The sequence below is a fragment of the Cotesia typhae genome, unplaced genomic scaffold (assembly GCF_013202065.1).
Source record: "Cotesia typhae breed Kobodo isofemale line unplaced genomic scaffold, CoteBio_Ctyphae contig_4, whole genome shotgun sequence".
NCBI classification, from domain to species: domain Eukaryota; kingdom Metazoa; phylum Arthropoda; class Insecta; order Hymenoptera; family Braconidae; genus Cotesia; species Cotesia typhae.
Window position 1 is genome coordinate 6,587,787 of NW_027423748.1, and position 21,542 is coordinate 6,609,328.

Genomic DNA, 21,542 nt, shown 5'->3' on the forward strand with positions numbered 1-21,542 from the left:
CATTTTATCATATAAATACACTGGCCACAAAATTATGCTTACTCCCTTAATAATATAGATAAGAGACAAATTTTCGAGAGTGTAAAAATTTATCACAATTAATTTAGATAAATTGTATTTATAAATTTAATTGCTTTGTTGTGAAAAAAAAATCGCAAAGACAATAATCGGCTTCTTAAAGAGAAGAGACAGAATTGCGAACAGCAACCCTAAATAATTCTATGGCGCCCCTTGGTACGCGCATGCCAGACTGGGTGAGTGTATTTAAGGGCTGATGGCTCGCTTTTTCCACCACTGTGTCTTCACCATCAGGTCCAGAAACACCGTAAATTATTCGTATAAATATTTATCTCTTAAATATATCACTCGCGATTGACAGATTGTACGATTTAATTGTTTAAAAAATTGATTTGTTATTTCTTTGACGGAGTTACTGGTTTCGGTTTCAACCACTTGTTGAAGTAATTGCGCTGAAGGATTCACACAGGTAAGCTATGTGAATTTTTAAATTCAATTATTTTCTTCTTTATTTAAATTAATAGATCATACCAAGCTTTTTTTTTCGATTTTACGAATTATTCAATTTGCAAAGTTTAACAAAACATTTTTTTCTCATAGAGTAATTTGCTTTTTATCGCGTCAAGCTAATTCGAGTGTGTAAATGCATTGAATTCAATTTGCTTTTCTTGAATGAAGATTGCTAATTATATAAACGGAAATTGTGGGATAAATAGAATTCTAAGAGCTCTTAAGACCTCACACGGCCGGATTGAAAACTTTTAACTTTTGTGATTACGCTTAAGCTGTTTGATAGTTAAACTTACTAAGTGTCGAAAATTCCGCGGCTTTAAAAACATCGTATGCGATATATTTAGTGTTCATTTGTTAACAATACAAGTTAAATTTTTTTTTAATATTTAATTTTGAATGTTTATTTTTAAATTAATTTATAATTATTAATAATTTGTAACAAATGTATATTCATCAACCATTTAAAAAATATAGTTGAAAGTTCTTGAGTCAAGAGAAAATTTTCTTGGTTCAAGATTTTTGCTCTTGAGCCAAGTTGAATTTTTTATAAGTGTATAAATTGTATTTAGAAACAAATTTTTGGAGCCTCTTGTTTAAAAATAAAAATCTTTAATTATTCTATTAATTTTTTTTGTAAAAAAGTACTTAATTTATTCTATCGTAAATTTTACAAAAATTTTTTTTTTTTTCGCCAAATTTTCAATTTTTTTTAATCAGCTAAAATGATTTTTAAATACAAATTATTAAAATCAAAATATCTATTCAATATTACACCCATTATTTTAGCAATAAATTTTTTTTCCTTTTAGTTAAATCAGACTATAGAATTGTATAATTTCATTAGTAGGTATGAAAGCCCAGTTAGGTTCTCAAACGTTAACACTATTATATTCCTCTACAAAATTTGATAATAATTGATTTTAATCAATATAAAAAAAAAAAAAAAAAAATGGGCATAAAATGTTTTAAAACAAAATTAGTTAAAAGCTTATTTAATAAATACAAGAACAATTGAATTTTAACGAGAAACTAATTAAAAATTGATTATTAGCTCCCATATCGATTATCATTTTTTCTATTCTCATTTCTATTATTTAGTGAAAATCTGAGGGGTTGAATCGCCGAATTACAATTATAATTATTTTAATATGAATAATTCATTTGTATATGAATAAAGTTATGAAATGAATGAGTAAGAAAATTTAGCTGTTCGTCAACCTTGAATAGACGTTAAATCAAACCTATATGCACTGTCAGTTTATGGAATTATTAATAATTGAAAAAAGAATAGTTAAATATAAAGCTATTGAACAGCTGTCATCTATAGAATTTTGTTTCCTTAAATACAACTTCCTCAATATAACAGCTTATATATTTATATCAAAGTCGTTATCTTCCGAATTTTGCATTGAATACTATTTTTAAATGACCTTTCTTGAAAATATAAAATTATAGTAACTTTATATCTATTATCTTTCGATTTAGGAAGAATATTCGATAGATCTTTGAGCAATTTAACAAAAGTCATTATTTAATAAAGCAAATTTTATTGAATTATAGTTTACAAGTCACGGCAGTCACATAGTGATTGTATGGTTGCTGAAGTGAAATTTAAATAATTTGTTCGGAATTATTTTCTTACATAAAAAATAAAAAAGTCTGTTGAATCATCATTCATATCCATGTTTAGAAAACTTGTCACACATTTATCATGAATTGTGACTGGAATATTAAATTGGTCAATGATGAATCAATTGTAGCAATTGACAGTATTTTGAAGTTTATTGATCAATGAAATGAATTTTAATACTAAAAAGGAACAGAGTGAAATTTGTGATAAGGCAGGCTTATATTTCAGAAATGAAGGGATTGGAACAACTCACCCCCGGCAATTTTCACCCCAGTGTCTTTAAAAAATGAGAAAAAGATTATATATTGTTAAGAAAAGTTTTTATTTTTCAAATTAAAAGACTTGAAATTGAGCAAAAAATAATTGATAAAATTTGATTGAAGAAAAATTTATAAAATTAAAAAAAAAATAAATACAAATATCATGCATTAAAAACATCAATAATTTATAAGTTTTGAAACTTCATAAATTTAAAAACAAATAAAAAGATCTAGAGTACAAGTTTTTCTTTAATATAAATTTTTATGACACTCCAGGGTGTAAAAGATATTTTCCTGACCCTCCGCGTGTTTGATTATTACTATTAATTGTAAATGTAACCCATAAATCGAATAAAAAATCTCACGAATATTAATGATATACTTTTATTTTTTTTTCTTTCGTGTTCACTTGAATTATAATTTAATTTCTTTTTCACGGCATCGATAATTAAGAAAAATTATACTTAAAATTGCTGTAACAAGATCGTTAAAATAATATAAAAAATTATTAAGTAAATTAAAATTATTAATTAATTAAATTAAAAAATACAAACGAATAAAGATAAATTTTTCAGCAGATACATGACAAGACATTTTATGTATTGACATAAAAAGGAAAATTCTTAGTGGTAGAATTTTCGGGGAAAGAGTAGTTGAGTGTTTTTGATGTTGCAAAAAATTTAGCTCGCGCTTTCACGACCAAGAGTCACTTGTAGCTGAGTATAAAGTTAGAAAGAGCATAAGAAACAACCTAAAGCAAATACTATAGTAGGATTGTCCCAACGGGTGTTGAGATTTATATCTTTGTCTTGTTCAACATGAATATTTTTTAACAAATATTTTCTATGAATATTGAAGTTATTTTTACCCTCGATCATTATCAATAATAAGGTGTTGATTATATTCTTGTAACAATGGGAAAAAAATTATTTTTAAATTAATTTGGTCTGTTTGCATGGTCAGATACCAATCAAGATAGTATCGATTGGTCAGATCAAAGATAAAACAATGAAGCCTTACGTGGCGTGTACATATGTGTACACAAAACTCATAAAATATTCCCAGTAGTTTAGGGACTCGAAATTAGTTCCAGTCATATCAAGGTTATATTTACAGAGTAATATTTAATACTAATTTTTTTGTATAAAATTATTTAAAAAAAATGTAAAATTTTTTTTGGATAAAATTATGAAAAACAAAAATTTTATATAAAATTATTAAAAAAAAAAAAAATTTTTCTTTGAAATATTTTATGCAAACGGAATTCGCTTGTACCAAGTTATTTTAACTTATTAAGATGACTTTTATTGAAGGGACAAATCAGAGCCGAGAAGGTAACTTTAAATGTGAATTATTTTCTTACTTCAGAGAAATAGATTCGGGCACTTTTCTCGGGACTCGTGGGTTTGAAAAATGGTTATTTGCTTACGAAATAATTAATTGCAATTTTTCAAAATAAAAAAAATAAATTAATGTCTCGGAGTGTATTCAGGTACAATAAGAGTAGCGTGGGAGACAGTCTAATAAATTCATTAAGAGTTTATATAAGAAGTACATGACAAAAGGAATTGTTATGTAAATAAATAAGCGTGATTAGTATTTTTATTAAAATAGCTCTTAGCTGTTGCACTAATGAAGATTCTTTGTTTTGTAAAAATTAAAATTCATTGGTTCTTGATTTTTTTTTTAATAAAGTTTAGAATTCTAAATTGTAATTTATAGTACATTTTTAATACAAGCACAACGGAAGACTCTGGGTTTAAAATATTTTTTGTTCTTTTTTTCAATTAGCAATTGTAGAAAATAATTGTTTTTTTCTACGAAATGGTAACAATATATCAAAAGATCCAGTAGGGAATTAAGCTTGTTATGAAAGTTGTGCAGCCAGGTAAACGAATTCAAGTAGACAGTAACTTTTGAAATTTTTTCTTCTTTGTTATAAAAAAAATAATTATGATGAAAATAAGGAAATGTTTTTCTCAAAATTTATATAGTTTATATTCTAAATTAAACTCTAATTATTTTACGATAAAGTAGAAAGGCTAGAAGTATTGTTTGTGGCCAGGGTGCCTTTTTTGGTCACTTTATTTTCAAATTATAGTATAAATATTTCTATGAGCGCAAGACTATGAATTCAATTCGTATAAATATACTAATTCATAAATTTTATAAAAATTCTACTTGGAGTTAAATTTTTTACAAAATTAACTAAAATATCAACTGGCCAAAACCCTTTACTTGTATAAAACAAGTCAATATTGCTCAAATTCCGTTTCTGTCCTGACATAAAAGTAATTATCATAAAATTTGTCGGGATTTTTCTTCCGGGATACTAATTATATTCTCGAATTATTGTGGAATGTAAACTCAAGTGTATGGAGCTTGAGAGTTTAATCAAAATTGCAACAGGTTGCCCATTAGAGCGTAATTCAAGCTATAAATTCGAATCCTTTTTTAAACTTATTATTTTATTGTTGATTTTATTAAACTTATCTATTTCTTTTACAATCTAGTCTACAAAATATTTATGAATTATTTCAGTTGTTAAAAATTGTTTTAATTAATAATCAATGTAAAAATTTTCCAGAAACTTTTAATAAGAAATTTAAAATAACTTTTAGTGGAAGAATATTAAAATATTCTTATTTTTTTTCTTTTCATTCAATTTTCAAACAAAAAAAAAATAGTTTGTTATTTTTTAATAAGATGTCAATCATAAACTTACTCATTAACCCGCTGGCGAATGTAAGTTTTTTATAGCAACATTTTTAATAGCTAATAAATTTTTAAAATTTATAACAAGGCGATTTTATTCGTAGTTATTGAATAATAACTGCATTATGTTTTTTAAATTAATTAAAAAGTTTTGAAAATTATTTTGAGATAAAATAAAAGATTTGTATTTTATTATTCGTTTTTACGAGCTTTGTTCTGTGGTAAATGTGAATTAATAGAGAACAATCGAAAAGAGGTGCCAAAGGCAAATACGCCCTTAAATTGCAGAAATATAAAACGGATATGAGCATTTGGATTTGATTAAATGCTTTGAAGTCAAACTTTGATTAAAAGAATACGAGAGATAATTAACCTGAATTTTAATTAATGTAAAAATAGTGGTTGTTAAATAGCTTCAAGGATTTTTTTCAAATAGTTGGATAGCGAAGAAGAAATAGACATAATAAAAAATAATTTGATTTAAGAGAAAAATTTTTTGAACCAAAAAAATCATTTTGAAAAATTGCTTTTAATTTTCAACAATTTTTTTTTGTTTTAAGAATTTTTCTTCTACATAAAGTTAATTTTTTTTTTTTTTTTTTTTAAGGGATTTTTTAAAACAAAAATTTTATGGTACTAAAATACAACCAATTAATACTTTTTTTTTTTTTTATTTTTTTGAATCTTTCCAATTAATTAATTAATAACTGTTAGCAAGAAAAAAATTCTACTTGAAATAAAAAAATTTTAACTTCATAGTAAAAAATAATCAAGCCTTTTATCCAAAGTTGTCTTGATGCTCGTACTGCCTTACTAAGTTATTTTTGCAAGCAAAAAAATATTTATCTGATTTCAATCGAGAGGGTAAAAATTGTCCGAAGTGAAGAACTTTTTTCATAAGCGCGATACGATGCTGAAACTTTTGTTTTTGTCTGAAAATAATAGCAACGAAACTCATCACTTATCACACGGAGACATTGAATTGAGCGAAAGTGAGAATGATATAAAAACATATGTACGTGATGATAATATTTCATTGTTCAAGTTTAGCGACAGATGTTTGTCATCCAAGATCCGTCACATTATATATGAACCTGACGATTAATATCCGCTGATCTCTTTGTATTTTTTTTTTACTTGTAAGCAATTCCTATTTTTGTGAGTAAAATTTTATCTACAACAATGTCTGCTAATATCTACCATTGATCCCGCAATCGCGGATCTCAGCTAAAAATAATGTACAAAAGAAACTCCTTGCCTCTCGATAAGTTTCAACAGACTCTTTTTTCAGGAGTCATTTATTTTTATTTTTATTCTTGTAATGGATAACTTTTATTTTATTCGGATGTTTGTTTTTCTGAAGACTTTTTCATTATATTTTTTTTCGACTGAATCTGTCACGTGGTTTCTGCGATTTCAATGTCTGGGCGGCACTTTACCCCTGACCTTCCGTGTCTACTTTCATCCCTATTCACTTCCTAAAAGATTTCCGGATGAAGTTGACGGAACAAGAGCTTCATGAGTTCAAGGGTGCATAGTTCATTAAACTTCTTATTTGTGGTTTTAGGGTTTTTTTTTTTAATTTTTTTTTTATTTTTAATTGAAAATAATAAACTATTTCAATTACCTCTATACGTCAAGTACCGATTACAAATTTAATTAATGTTTAAAAGCAATGTGTTTTTTAATAAATAAATTTTTGAGGCTCCAAAGAATTCCAATTTCCACGAAATAAAAAAGAGAAAAATTTTACCTGGAAACTAATTAATAAAAAGTTATCAAGTTTCTTGAAAAAAGTTTAATACATAAATTGATAATTAAAACTTTTTTTAATTATAATTAATCTTTGTCTATTACGTAAGATTCAATAGATGATTGGGTGTAAATTTTTTTCCTCAGAAATTATTCTTTTTTGTTCATTTTAATTCAACTTTAAAAATTGATTGCTCAAAAATTTCACTTCAACCAATTAATATCAATGTAATTTCAAAATATATAACAAAATAAATGCTATTTTTTTTTTTTTACTCAGCAACATAGATTACTTCAAGTCAATAGAACATCAGCGAGACGAATTACAAAACCACTCGCTTAGTAATAGAAAAACCTAGTAGTTTTATTGCGCGCACCTTTCAGTTACACAGTAAAATAAATAAATAGACTTACTTTAATTCGAATTTACGAGCTTATAATAGTAAAAGTAAACGACCAAGGATATCTGCGTGCTTCTGACAAATTTTCCTTTGTGGTTGACTGTAAATAATTGCAACTACTGAATCGTTTTTTTTTTTTTTTCAATTTGCCTCAAAATTGTATTAACATTTTTTACTGAGATACTTTTTACTGAAATAAATAAAATTTTGCTCTATTGAATAATGACTTTTGTTAAATTGCACTGTACTTTTTTAATTATTGACGTTTTTAAAGATATAAGCTCATCCCGATGTTACACTCATCAAGAGCTTTCATTTGAGTACCCACATGCATTTTGATATATTTTTCATATATTTATGTATATAAATATATAAAATATATAAAAAAATTCATAATTAAAAATGATTTTTTTTAGGAATTAAGTACAGAATGAATTACCTCCTATCAACAACTTTTATCATAATGAGTGTACTCTCGGGAGAAATTTTGGGCATGCCACCAGCCCAGTGCAATCCAAGCATACTGGATGAGGTGCCGCCAAAAATTCGCAAGGTCTGTGACGCCTTATCGACCATTTACCAGCTTGGTATGGCTATGGAAAATTACATTATCGACAAAGGTAAGCCGAAACCACGACATCCTGATATAGGATGTTATAAATGACAATGGTCGGGTTCTCCTACCGATATAAATCGAGACTAAGAGGCTTAATGTCACGTCAACTTTATTATGTATCGTGTAGTGGGAAGCGTTTGTAACAAGATAGAATTTAGTTCGCGTCATAGATATCGGAGAAGTAGTTGTAATACGGTATTGGTCAGACAAAGTTACCGACTAATCATGTCAGGATAGTTTGTTAACAAGAGATAACTAATTTATTATCTATTCATGATAATATAATTCATAGTTAATTTGATATACAATTGGAGATTTTGTTAATTTAGAATTTACGTTAAGTCAAGAAATTTTCCTTTCTGTGTAGGATTGTTTTACAAAACTGAGAATCATTAATTGAAGATATAACAAATATTTTTTATCAAAAATAACATAAACGAGGGGTATTCATTTTTTTGTAAAAAATGTTTGTAGTTAGTGACTTTCGATATTTTACGCGAGTGGAAGTAAGTGAGCGAAAGTCTGTAAAGAAAGGCAGCATTAGCACGCGAGAAAAAAACCAGTACCCATAACCTATTGGTGTCTTTTTCTTGTCTAGAAAAGTCCTTAAGATGCTGCAGTTCAAAAAAAAATATTTAAAAGTTTAGTACATTGTTTTTAGAAGCACAAACGATCGAAAAGTGGAAAAAAAAATTAATCAAAAAAACAATAAATAATTTGAATTCTAATGAAAAATTTAATATTTCAGCTCCAATTTTACGTGAAAATATGCCGGTAATTGGAAACAACGTTAAACGCCAAGATGTTGATCATGTATTTTTACGATTTGGAAGACGCTAAGATTTAACACTAAAGGACTTGCATTAGATTTAACCGAACTACCTTGTAAAGAGTCTTATGTATTGACACTTTTAACAGCTAAATTATTATTTTCACAATCAAGTTAAAGTTAAAATTTATTTAATATTTTTTTAAGCGAGTTATTTTAACTCACTAGTCAAAATAAAAGGAAGTTGATATTAAATTTATTAAATCTTAAATCAATTAATAATATAACTGTTATTTCTTTTGAACAGTTGACTTATAAAATTAATTTTATTGAAAGTATTTGTTCAAAAAACAAAATAAATTATATATTTTATGAAATTAAATCTTATACATAACATTTTCCATACTGAGACGCTACATATGTTACCTAAAATTAAGTATTGACACAGACATTAAATTCACAAATAAATAAAAATATTTAAATATAAATATAAATATATATATATATATATATATATATATATATATATATATATATATATATATATATATATATATATATATATATTCATAAAGATATAAATGTTTAAATAAATTAATAGTCCACCAATTATTCGTAGACGGGAAAAATAGCGCTTCGCACGATTGCTTTCGTGTCTTGTATTTAATAAAAATTCAAATTATGTGCAGATAAAAGTTAATTAATCAACATTTCTGATTATTGGCATAAATTCTCTTAAAAAAACAGTATTATAAATTTTTTAATTATTTAAGTAACAATATTTGTATCATACTTACCTTTTTGAATTTACTTGTGGTACTTAACACTTTTAACTTGAACCGACTGATGCATTACATAATTTAATGTATACATTATTTAATTTATTAGCTTATTTAAAAATTTTGCATGCACTAAAGCATTTGATTATATATTTATTGTTACATATGGGTATATAAAATAAGTCTAAAAAACAGTATCAACTGTTGGTGAAATTATTATCCTTGTTAAAACTCCTAAATCCTTAAAAGAACGACGGCAATAATCATAATTTTAAGTACAAGATATTTCTCTTCAATTCATCTTTAGCTACTTGAGGTTTAAGAGTACACACTATTAAATTGTGTTCTTCTACAAAGAAGCTTACGATATTTAATCCTTTGTGGAATCCGGTTACAAGTAAGATAAAATACCCCCCTTATATCCTACGCTTATCTCGAAGATCCTTGAGATTGCTTTAGTACTTCGTTGCGTTGTAAAATATTTTACGAAATTGGCTTCAAATATTTGTTGATTAAATTTTTTTTTCTCTTGACAAGATAGCTGAGAAATTTACTGCAATTTATTAAAATTTCAAATTTTTCCGAAGAAGCTGCACTTGTATTTACTTTCTGGACGTATTAAAAATTTATTTAATAAATATTAAATTTATTCACGGATGTTGTTTATAAAATTATGTAATTGCAATTAATTTACAGATCGTAAATTAATTTTCAACAATATTAATAATTTAATAAGTTTTTTGGTTCAAAATATATATGCAACACAAATTACAATAGTCACTACTTTAGGCAATGGATAAATGGAATAAAAAATAATTGCTGTTAAAAAAAAAAAAAAAAAATATGATTAAAAAAGTGCCTACAAATTTTTTTTTAGACATTTCCTACTTTTTGTCCCTAATCATTGGAATTAATTACGTTTTTCCGTCAAAGCGAGGTCAGAGTGTGATTTAACTTGATAGTAAAAAAAGCATTTAAAGCAACCGCTGGGGTTCGAACCCACTACCGGCCAGTAACTAAATTCTAGCGGCTAGCATGTTAATAATTCAACCACGGAGACCAGACCACCCAACAAATTTTAACTATTATATTATTGTAGTGTATTATGTAGAAATAAATTATGAATATTATTTAAAAAATTAATTTCGAGCATAATTTTTCGTTGCTATATTAATTTATTTTGATAATTTAATTATTCACCAGAATTAAATTCGAGAATTTTTATTTTTTATTATTCATTTTTTAATAATTTTAATTGGACTTAATATTGCGCAAATTTATACTTTTATTAAGCTTTTTGTATACTTTTTGACTGACAAATTTAAATTTCCCGATGTTGAGAAAAAAATATTTCTATCAGAGATTTTGTGACAAAGAGAGTAAACAAAAGATTAAATTTAATGTGAAAATAAATTTCAAGTGACTTTTATTGAGTTAGTTTTATCAGACGCCGTAAATAATAAGCATTTGAAATAACGCCTTAGTTTCTCAGCTGTTAAATAACTGTATTTATATATTTGAACCAAAAGTTAAACACATAAATTCTCATAATATTCATGCTATTTCTGAAATAATGAAATTTTAAAATTACAATACGTAAATGAAGGTAAATACGTTTAAGCTGTTTTAAATGCAAGAGAGCAAAGAGCTATGGTACTATATGAGAAAGACGAGTTAATGTATATTGTGAGCGAATAATTGACAGAGTTGCCGGGGAAACATCAATCCTCAGTGTCTAAATGTCACCAGGAGACTTTTAATGATCATGTTTCAATTAATCAACTACCTGTCGGTACTGTTGATCCCCGGACAATTTAAGTGACACATTGTATTCGTCTTACTCGCTTCCTCAATAAACTTCAATTTAATATACGTGCCATTTATTTTTAATATTACTTCTTCATGACGTTAAATTATTTTATTTCAATGGTTCAATTTATTGCAGAAAAGTAATTGAAGAAAAAAAAACATTAGTCAAGAGTCAGCAGCTTAAAAAAAATTTTTATTTTAATAAAATGCTTAAAATTCTTTGTTTTATATCATTGTAAGTTATTATTTTTAATAAATAATTTTATTTATCTATAAGAATTATTTTATTAAAAATTATTTTTTTTTCTTTCCTTCAGTGGACTTTTCTGCAGTAAGTATTAAATAATTAAGCTATTGAATTGATGGATAATTTAGAATCATAAATTATAATCCTCTAAATTTATAAAAAAATTCTTCAAATTAATTTTTAAATAGAAGAAGAAAAATGTACCATTCAAATAAATAGAGACCTACAAGAACCAATGCCGTTGCTACTGCACCCCGAATTACACAGAGGATTTATTTATACCAAGGAACCTGGCAATACGATTAGTGTGAAAGCTGGGGATTCGATCCGCATCGTATGTCCTGGAGGTAGAATTTATTTTTCAAGAGTAAAATCATACGAGAGTGCAATACTTGAATGCATTAGAGATAAAACATTTTTGTTGACACACGATGGCGGAACAGAGATGTTTCATCAGATTTATTGCGATAAATATCCACAGCACTCTGTTCGTAGAATTTCAAGAGGGTGTAAAGTGGGAGTTACTGGAGAAATTGGATTTTCTATTCGAACAGATGAGTTAGTTGGTTACGATGAATTTTTTTTTCTGTACAAGTAACAGAATACCGGGGCAAAAAAAAAGTCGCTACTATGAAATTAAGATGAATATTTTTTTTTTCAAAATAGTGATCAAATTTTGCTCAACTTTTCTTTTCATTCTTTGCAAAAAAATTTTTTTTGATTTATCATAAATTTTATATGAAATTTAAATTTTTAAAAAAATTTAACTCATTCATATTTTATTTAGTTTTACATTTTTGTAAGAAACTACAATAATTTATCCTAAATTTACGACAAAGTTATATTTATTTTAAAATTTTAAATTTATGTTAAATCACAAAATTTTTTGGCACGGGATTTTTCACTTCTTGGCCATTAAAATAAAAAATAAATTTCTATTTTTGTACACAGACGAAAAGAATTTATCAGAATGATCGACTTTTGTCACGATGAACAACTAGGTCAAACGATTTATGCACACGCATTAATACCATCAGTAATTGATTCTGCAGAAATTTCAGTTCCCCGGCCGTCGTTTACCAAAAGCGGTTTCTTTGAAGGGATTAGAATGGATAATATTTACAGCAGATCTCATCAACAAGAAACTTTGGCTTTAATTTTAGGAAGTCAAAAACTCGCTAATCGGTATATTCACGACAGAGGTATTAAATGTTTTTATTTTTAATTCAAAAAAATTATATTATTGACATTAACTTTATAGGTAATTATTTTTTGTCGCGTGGTCATTTGGCAGCTAAGCTCGATTTTATATTCGAAGCACAACAACGTGCGACATTTTACTACGTCAATACAGTCCCGATGTGGCAAAATATTAACGACGGTAACTGGAAAAAAATCGAAAAAACTGTTCGGAATTACGCGAGCAGACGAAATCGTAACCTTGAAGTTTGGACAGGATCACTGGGAGTCCTTGAACTTGAAGATTTTGAAGGAAAAATGAAGAAAATTTACTTGAATTATCACGACGAAGAAAGAGTTGCTATTCCTGTGCCTAAATTACTTTTCAAAGTTGTTTACGATAGAGAAAGACAAGCTGGAGTTGTCTTCATTACCGTAAATAATCCTCATTTGAATCGATTGATGGGGGATTATCTTGTTTGCGAAGATATTTGCACAGAAATAAATTTTGCCGGGTGGGACATGAAAAATGAACGCGGATACAGCTACTGTTGCAGCGTCAATGATTTCCGAACTGCGTTTCCTTATCTTCCTAAATTTATAACGCGCAGATTGTTGATGTAAAAAATTTCCTCATACTGTACTTGAGTGTTATTGAACCTTTAGTTAAGACTCTATTTATAATAATTGCCGATTATAAATAATTTGCATTCTTAAATGCAAATTATTCATTGTTCGTTCGCTGAAAAGTAATAATGAAAAAAAAAAAAAAAATAATAATAATAATAATAATAATTTATTCGTCTGCGGGTCATTGATTCGCTAATGACTCTCGCTATTGAATAACATCGTTTGGCAAATTTCGGGAAAATTTTCGATAAACATTAAAAAATTTATAATCAATTAATTTATTGTTTTTTTCCAATGTTATATAATATATTAATGAGCAGTGTATAAACACGAAAATTTTTTTTATATTTATATATATATTTTTTTTGTAAGCTATTAAAATTAAATACTTTTAATATTATATTCGAAATATAAACCTCGTTCATTCGAAAAATTTCAAGCAGAAAAGGATAAACATTTTTTTGATCAATTATTTCAAAGATTTTTGAATAAACGGTAACGAATCAACGGAATAAGTTATTTATATTAATTAAATTCATTGTGTTTTTTTTAATGATAAAATACTTATTCTATTATCAAATTGAACATGTCTCATAATTGAGAGAACGATTGATTTAAATTCAATACACTGAAAAAAAATTAACTTGAATCAAGAAAAAAATTCTTGAACCAAGAAAAAAATTAATTATTCTTATTACTTTAATTTTTTTTCAATTTATGTTTTCTCCAAAATTTTTGTAATTTTTATTATCATTTAGACTTGTGGTCAAAAGGAGAATTATCTCCATGATCAATAAAAATAAATAAGAGAAAAATTTTTAAATTAAATAAAATTTACTTAAACTATGAAAAATTTTTTAGTTTAAGAAATTTTTTACTCAAATCAAAAAGATAAATTTCTTCAAAATTATTTACTTGATTCAAATAAATTTTTTTTTTTCTATGTATTAATTTTAGTTAAGTACTATTAACTATGTACATTAAAAATACACATCGGGTATTATTTAAATATTGAGACGAATGCGCTAAATATTTAACGATCTTCGGAACACAGGCACCTGACTAAATATTAACAATCTTAAGCTATTAATAATTATTTAATAATTATTACCTGAATAAATAAAACAATTAATTTATCATATACTTGACTATTTCGCATCTCCAATAATGTGCATATTTTTTGTATCAAATGCAAAAAAATTATTATTGTCTAATGAGTAACTAAAGCAACATTTATGTATATTATTCGGATGATAATCGTTACTTTACTTATTGCAAAAGTGTATGTATTTACAAATTGGTAACGTCAAAATGATTTTTTTTTTGCATGTGTTACAAAAATTTATTATTGCACCTAAAAATCACAGTATCTAAATAACGTATCATTTTTGTTATTAATATCCTATTTACAAATTCATTATTATTTTTAAGACATGTTAATAATTTCTTTTTTATAAAATATAAATTACATTTTTTTTTTTTTTTTTTTTTTTTTTTTTTTTTTTTTTTTTTTTTAAGATATAACATGGCTTAATTAAGATTGCTGTACAAAAAATCTGAATGAGAGACATTATTAATAATAAATTACTATATTAAAAATGAATTCTCTAAGCAAAATTGATTTTGTAAAAAGAAACCTTTAAAAGACCGCTAAAAAATACGTGAGTTAAATATATGAATAATTAAATAATAGCTTTGAGCTATTCTATCACTTATCAATTAATCAACGACTAGAATTATTAATTGCTATAAAAAAATTTTTTTCTTTATCTATATTGTCATGGATTTGAATCACACTTCTATTTAATTATTATTCTAAATATATTATTATTTTATTTTTAATAAAAAAATGCTTTTAGCAAAAAATTTTTTCCATGACATTTTTGTTTTCCTATTTTTTGAGTAATTTCCAATAACTATTAATTGGATCCATGATAATTCGAATTGGTCTGACTGATGATTGTAATTAATGAGTAACTAATGGAGTTGCGGGGAGTATAGTAACTCAATAATAACAATAATAGTAACGACGGTACTTCGAAAACTAAACTACCATAAACTTACGGCGGTGCGGAGTAAGGTGGGTGTTGTCAGCAATTCTGGTTGTGTTTTTCGTCGCCAAAGTATGAAACTGATACAACATCTCCACCCACGTTGATTAAACATTGCCCCTAGAATATAACTAGCTAGAGATAACGATTTCAATCCTTGGCATAGGATCTATTTCAATGATTACAAAGGATATTGGAATGTTTGAGGAATTAAAATATGGATTTACTTGAATCGAATACTTGTTATTATTTAACAATCTACCCGACCTTTGTACCGACTCAAACTATTCTATTTCTGTTAGCCATACGTGAGTTTAAATAATCTCTCGTCAGCTCATCATTTCTTCGAGATAAATAATACATTTTTCTTTATCGAGTAAGAGGCTACTCAGAAGTTGTATCTGACAAAAAATTACCCTCTGACATGGAATATTTCTTTATAAATAAATATTTTATGGTAAAAAATGAAAAACAATAAGTTTTTGTTTGCACGACTCTCAAGGTCGGAACACTTGGGATTTTCAATAATTCACATAAAATTGTTTTTTAATGCTTGCGAGAAAATGGGGCGATCAATCTGGCTTGTATTTTCATTCCAGGTGTCATACATCGCAATAATGATGATGTAAAATTTATCAATTAGGAGACAAAAATTACTAGACCCATCAGGATATAAAAATGATGGAAAAATTATCAATTCATTAATTATTAACATAATATAGTCTTCACTTGGGGTATGAATGATATATATATATATATATATATATATATATATATATATATATATATATATATATATATATATTAGGTGGGTCAAAAAATCGAATAATTTATTTTTGACTTTATACTCTGAAAAATAGGTTCGTAGACACCTAAAAGAATTCTCTCCAAGTATAAGCTCTTAATTATAACGGGAAGGTCCTCCGCTTTGCGGGTTTCTATTTTTTCGAATAATCAGATAAAAAAATTTATATCTCGCTTCCAACTGCTTGGAAAAATATTCCGTGGCATAGATTTTGTGAGAAATTGAATGCTTTACAAAAAAGGTCTCTTATGACTTTTTCAAAAACTTAACCGATTAAAAGATATTCATAGTTGAAGTTTGGCTATTTTAAGGAAAATATTCGTTTTTATTATGAATTTTATAAGTCGATGAAAAAAAATTATTTCGGATTGCGGAACTCATGATTTTGTAGGAAATTTACTGCTCTACCAAAATGGTCTCTTATGATTTTTTGATTAAGTGAAGCCGTTACGAGATATTCATCGTCAAACATTAACGAATATCAATATTTCCAGTTTTTGATCAATAATTCGATAAATTTTAATTTAAACTATGAGTTTCAGGAAAATTTACATAAATTTGAGTTTCGATCGATAAAGAAATGTTATAAACAATTTTTTTAATATTGTTTTCAGTCTTGAGCTTGTTTGATTGCATTAAAACAAGAAATTAGAGCATTTTTTTCGACATATAGCCAATGATTAGTTTAATTTGAAGTGAATGACATATTTCTTTGTCAAATTTAATATGAAAAGTATTGAATCAAGTGAGAAACAACCAGTATTTAACTTTTTATAGATAAATTTTTTATTGAATTATCAATTGCAATATAATTGTCTATATTTTTAACATAACAGTACGCTATTACTATAAATAATTTCTTTTATTACAATTTGGGAATGTTTTTGATGTTCTTTGACAACTTGCAATAAGTACTGGAATTGTTCTTCATTTTTGTCAAGCATTGATTATATTCACTGACTAATGCAACAGCTCGCTCTGCTGAATCATTGACAACTTTTAGTTGTTGAAAGTATTCTTTATTTTCGAGATAACTCTCATTAGTAGGCCATAATTCAACATCGACATCAAGAAAGTCATACGGTAGATCGAAGATTTTGAAAAGATTTAATGACTTTTTAGACACAAAGTCACTCAGAGTTCTCTGCGCCAATGAATTCAAATCTTTTTAGCAATTACAAATCTTTTAGCTTTAGAATCTGTACCTTCACGAGTATTAACAGCTTCAACAATACTTTTTTTTACTTCTAATGGAACGCCATCGTCAAACAGTGATAAAATGGCAAGTTCATCGCTCAAATACCATAAGTGCGAAATCATTTTTTCACACGTAGCTGAAGAAATCAAAGGATTGATATTTTTGTACTCCAATAAATTTTTCATAAACTGCAAGTCATGATAAGCAGCAGTTGTTGCAGAAGTTGATGAAAACCAAGCTTTTAAATACAATGTGACTATAAAAATACAGAAATGACGAAGACCATGCAATTCTTTCTGAGAGAGTTTGAATTCATCTCTGAATAGATACATTTTCAAACTATAAATGGCCTTAGCCATCCATCTAGCATGATGAACAGCACCAGGACGTTTGAAAGAAATCTTTTCTTGAGGCATTTCTCCAAGGAAAATCAATGATAATTCCAATAATTCTTTATCTAACTTATTATAACATTTCTTTATCGATCGAAACTCAAATTTATGTAAATTTTCCTGAAACTCATAGTTTAAATTAAAATTTATCGAATTATTGATCAAAAACTGGAAATATTGATATTCGTTAATGTTTGACGATGAATATCTCGTAACGGCTTCACTTAATCAAAAAATCATAAGAGACCATTTTTGTAGAGCAGTAAATTTCCTACAAAATCATGAGTTCCGCAATCCGAAATAATTTTTTTCATCGACTTATAAAATTCATAATAAAAACGAATATTTTCCTTAAAATAGCCAAACTTCAACTATGAATATCTTTTAATCGGTTGAGTTTTTGAAAAAGTCATAAGAGACCTTTTTGTAAAGCATTCAATTTCTCACAAAATCTATGCCACGGAATATTTTTCCAAGCAGTTGGAAGCGAGATATAAATTTTTTATCTGATTATTCGAAAAAATAGAAACCCGCAAAGCGGAGGACTTTCCCGTTATAATTAAGAGCTTATACTTGGAGAGAATTCTTTTTAGGTGTCTACGAACCTATTTTTCAGAGTATAAAATCAAAAATAAATTATTCGATTTTTTGACCCACCCTATATATATATATATATATATATATATATATATATATATATATATATATATATATATATATATATATATATATATATATATATATATATATTATGTAAATATTAAGTATTTACATTTTTATATTTTTATTTCACGCACTGTTGAGTTTCCTCTCGCGAACGGGAGTACGGAAAATTATATCTAGAGTCCATGCATGATTTTAATCGCACTATTCTAGATCTAATCTTACAAAATGTGGGTGTAAATATGAAAATACATACGGAAAAAATCCGAGTGAATTTTACAGTTTACTTTTTTCCGTGACTAATATTATTAATAATTTTATCATTAAAATTTGAAATGATAGATCAATTATTAGTGTAAAATTTCATTGAATTACCGTAAATAATTTTTTTTTTTTTTTCAAAATAAAGTATGAATTATAGAGCTTAGTTGTTTTATTATTAGCATAAATAGACAATTGATAAGAAGCGAGTCTGATTGTTATTTTCTCAATGCATTCTCTCGAAATTAAAATTCTTGTTCCGGAAAGCGGACATTGAAGATTTTTTTTTTTTGTTTACTACAAAGATCTTGAATTTTATCAGTGTCGTGGACGTATATATGTTTATATATTCGAATTCAAGTATTAAAGGAACGAGTGAATGACAAAGGAAATAATAGAATGTTTTCCACTTTGTGAAATATAAGAACCTATTTTATCTTGTTAGAATCCCGAGGGATCGGGTTAAATCTTAAAGGACAAGTGACCTTTTGGAGTGAGTGTGAAATTGAATAGTCTTCTTCAGTGTGAAGAATAATTAAAGGATTTACAAAATAAAAAAATATTTAAAAGTAATTAAATAATGAGGATGGTTAAATAATAATAGAGTATTTGATAGGCAAAAGGAATGAATAAAAATAATAAAACAAAATAGACTCACTTGATTCTTATGTGGGCTGTGGAGAAGTACACACTGCGTCAGGAAAAAAGCAACCATGGCATTGCCACCCAATGCCGTAATATGAGCGCGAACAATGGCCAAAACTTCGGTAATGAAGCTGTGAGTGAATCCGCTCAGTCCGCCGTTCTGTGTAGGTGAAATGAAAAATAAAGAAAAGAAAAAAAAATTAACAGAATTATCAAGAGTTAGTGAGTTTTTAAAAAGATAAACGCTTAAAGCTGATAAAAAAAAGTATTGTATTGTTTAAATTACCTCTCTGATTGACGTACTTTCTCTGATGAAGAAGAAGTTTAAATTTCCTAAGTAACGTTCAATCCTCCCGCCCGGAAGATAAGACAATGGCGTTATATCTACTCCGTATCTTTCTTTCAAAGGAACCTGCAAAGTTTTATAAACTTTTTTAATGATTGAGAATATTCAACAGCTTATCATCAATGCACGAAAAAAAGTAAATTGTAAAATTCGGTTAATTTTCATAATTTCAAACAGTAATGCGGACATCGGGGTCGCAAAAATATAAATATTACAGAATTTAATGTACAAAGTGTAAAATCCACAATTTATAATTTGGGCAAAAAAATAAAAAGTAATACTGTACATGTTTATGTCGGTATTGGCTGGGAATTTTCGCCTTGAACGGCGATCTAGGTCTCGATTTCGGTGCTTGTGTGGCTACCGGCGACGAAACTGGTATCGGCGTTAATTGATTGTTGCTTATTTCAGATATTGTACTCTCCGCCTGATCTTCATCAAGATTAAAAATCAAATCATCTGTTAAATAAATAAATAAATGAGTAATAAGTAAATGAATATTTTTTTTTTGCTTGTATAAATTACTTTCCAAAAAATTACCATTTTTTGTCAATAAATCACGACTATTTGAGCTGTTGATGACTTTACGCTTGTATTTATTTATTCTAATTGGATCGCCGAGGCCCAAAGCCATTCCGACGACTGAAACCTGCACCTCGTCTGGCTCAGGAAGCGAAACTTTAAATTGCATATCACAGAGAGCACAAGGGACCATACGCCGTAATTTAAAGTATATTGTTTGAAGAATTTTATTCAAGTACTTTGATAACATGGGTATTGGCGTTGCATTTGGAATTTTAGCTCGTGAAATTTGTGTAAACATTTGTAAATTTCTCACTATTTCTAAATCTTCAAGCCCAGGAATTGTCTGCGTATTAACTACATGAAAACCCTCGGGAGTACTATCATCCATTAATAAATTAATTCTATCCATATCTTCTACGTCGTCTATTTCAAGAATACACGCATCTTTAGTGCCCAGGTCAAAATCGGGCAGATCTTCTTCCGATTCATCGGTATCTGATGTTCCCATTGATCGTCCATTATCTAAATCCTTTAAAAAAAAAAAAAAATATAATTAATATTTATGACAAGGTAAAAGACTCAGTTAGCTTGATCTAAAAATTGTAACTTACAATCAATGGCTTAAGACGATAAAGTTCGCGATTTTTTTTAACTGTTTCAATCAAAGCCTTCTGTATCTCCGTAACTTGCTCTTCCTTGTGCCAAGTATTACCCAAAGCGACTTGTGGTATCGACGGACTGGGTAACGCAGTTAAAAAAACCGCAGTACCAACAGCTACCCCCATCACAACACGCTCCCCAATATCAACTTGAACTTTCAATCCAAAAACAGCATTCATACCTTTAAGTTTGAGCTTATTTATCAGCAAACTATGCAATTCATACTCTAAAAACGGCAAACAGTCTGATATTTCCTTAGCATTTAATTCGCCCCTTACATCCCGTTTTATTTTGCAAACAGTAGCTTCTATAAATACACCTCTTCCGGTAATTGGTATGTTATCAGGGAGTTCTATTGTCGTAAACAATACGTCGGGGACTTTGGCGCGTTTACAAATACCGCACTTTGACATTTGAACCTTGAGAGGAACACTGCGACTATTGTAAGGCAAATGACATAAACTGCAAGCGTTGTTGAACGGCATAGAAGGTATTTCATTATCATTGCTCTCGGAAGTACGCTTAACACGGCCTGTTGTTTGAATTAGTTGTCCGTTATTCGCGTTGTCGTCTATTTTGTCGTTTTTATTTGTTGATATGGATTTGTGCATGTTTTTATCACCTTCATTGGTGTTTGTGATTGGTTGCTGATTTTTATTGAGCAAAACGTCTTGATCT

The 21,542-nt window shown here is 27.3% G+C and overlaps 4 protein-coding genes across 4 annotated transcripts in view; 2 read left to right on the forward strand and 2 right to left on the reverse strand.

The window, feature by feature from the left end:
• LOC141527703 (acyl-CoA synthetase short-chain family member 3, mitochondrial) overlaps nucleotides 1-19,484 on the reverse strand; it is a 29,575-nt gene extending 10,091 nt beyond the window's left edge. The window contains exon 1 of the mRNA XM_074243313.1: nucleotides 19,347-19,484. The gene's annotated coding sequence lies outside the window, so the exon portion shown is untranslated. The remainder of the gene's footprint in view (nucleotides 1-19,346) is intronic.
• Ms (neuropeptide receptor myosuppressin) lies at nucleotides 322-9,114 on the forward strand. The gene is made up of 3 exons (XM_074243319.1): nucleotides 322-487; nucleotides 7,706-7,909; nucleotides 8,654-9,114. The coding sequence occupies exons 2-3, from the start codon at nucleotides 7,720-7,722 to the stop codon at nucleotides 8,743-8,745; spliced, it is 282 nt and encodes a 93-aa protein (XP_074099420.1). The 5' UTR covers nucleotides 322-487; nucleotides 7,706-7,719; the 3' UTR covers nucleotides 8,746-9,114.
• LOC141527704 (salivary endonuclease-like) lies at nucleotides 11,836-15,410 on the forward strand. The gene is made up of 3 exons (XM_074243316.1): nucleotides 11,836-12,067; nucleotides 12,461-12,711; nucleotides 12,771-15,410. The coding sequence occupies exons 1-3, from the start codon at nucleotides 11,955-11,957 to the stop codon at nucleotides 13,310-13,312; spliced, it is 906 nt and encodes a 301-aa protein (XP_074099417.1). The 5' UTR covers nucleotides 11,836-11,954; the 3' UTR covers nucleotides 13,313-15,410.
• Nucleotides 14,680-21,475, reverse strand: LOC141527629 (C2 domain-containing protein 5). Its single transcript, XM_074243200.1, has 6 exons — nucleotides 20,816-21,475; nucleotides 20,220-20,733; nucleotides 19,966-20,138; nucleotides 19,620-19,745; nucleotides 19,347-19,493; nucleotides 14,680-14,688 (listed from the first exon to the last, which is right to left on the reverse strand). The coding sequence occupies exons 1-6, from the start codon at nucleotides 21,473-21,475 to the stop codon at nucleotides 14,680-14,682; spliced, it is 1,629 nt and encodes a 542-aa protein (XP_074099301.1).
• Between the last annotated feature and the right edge of the window lie 67 nt (nucleotides 21,476-21,542).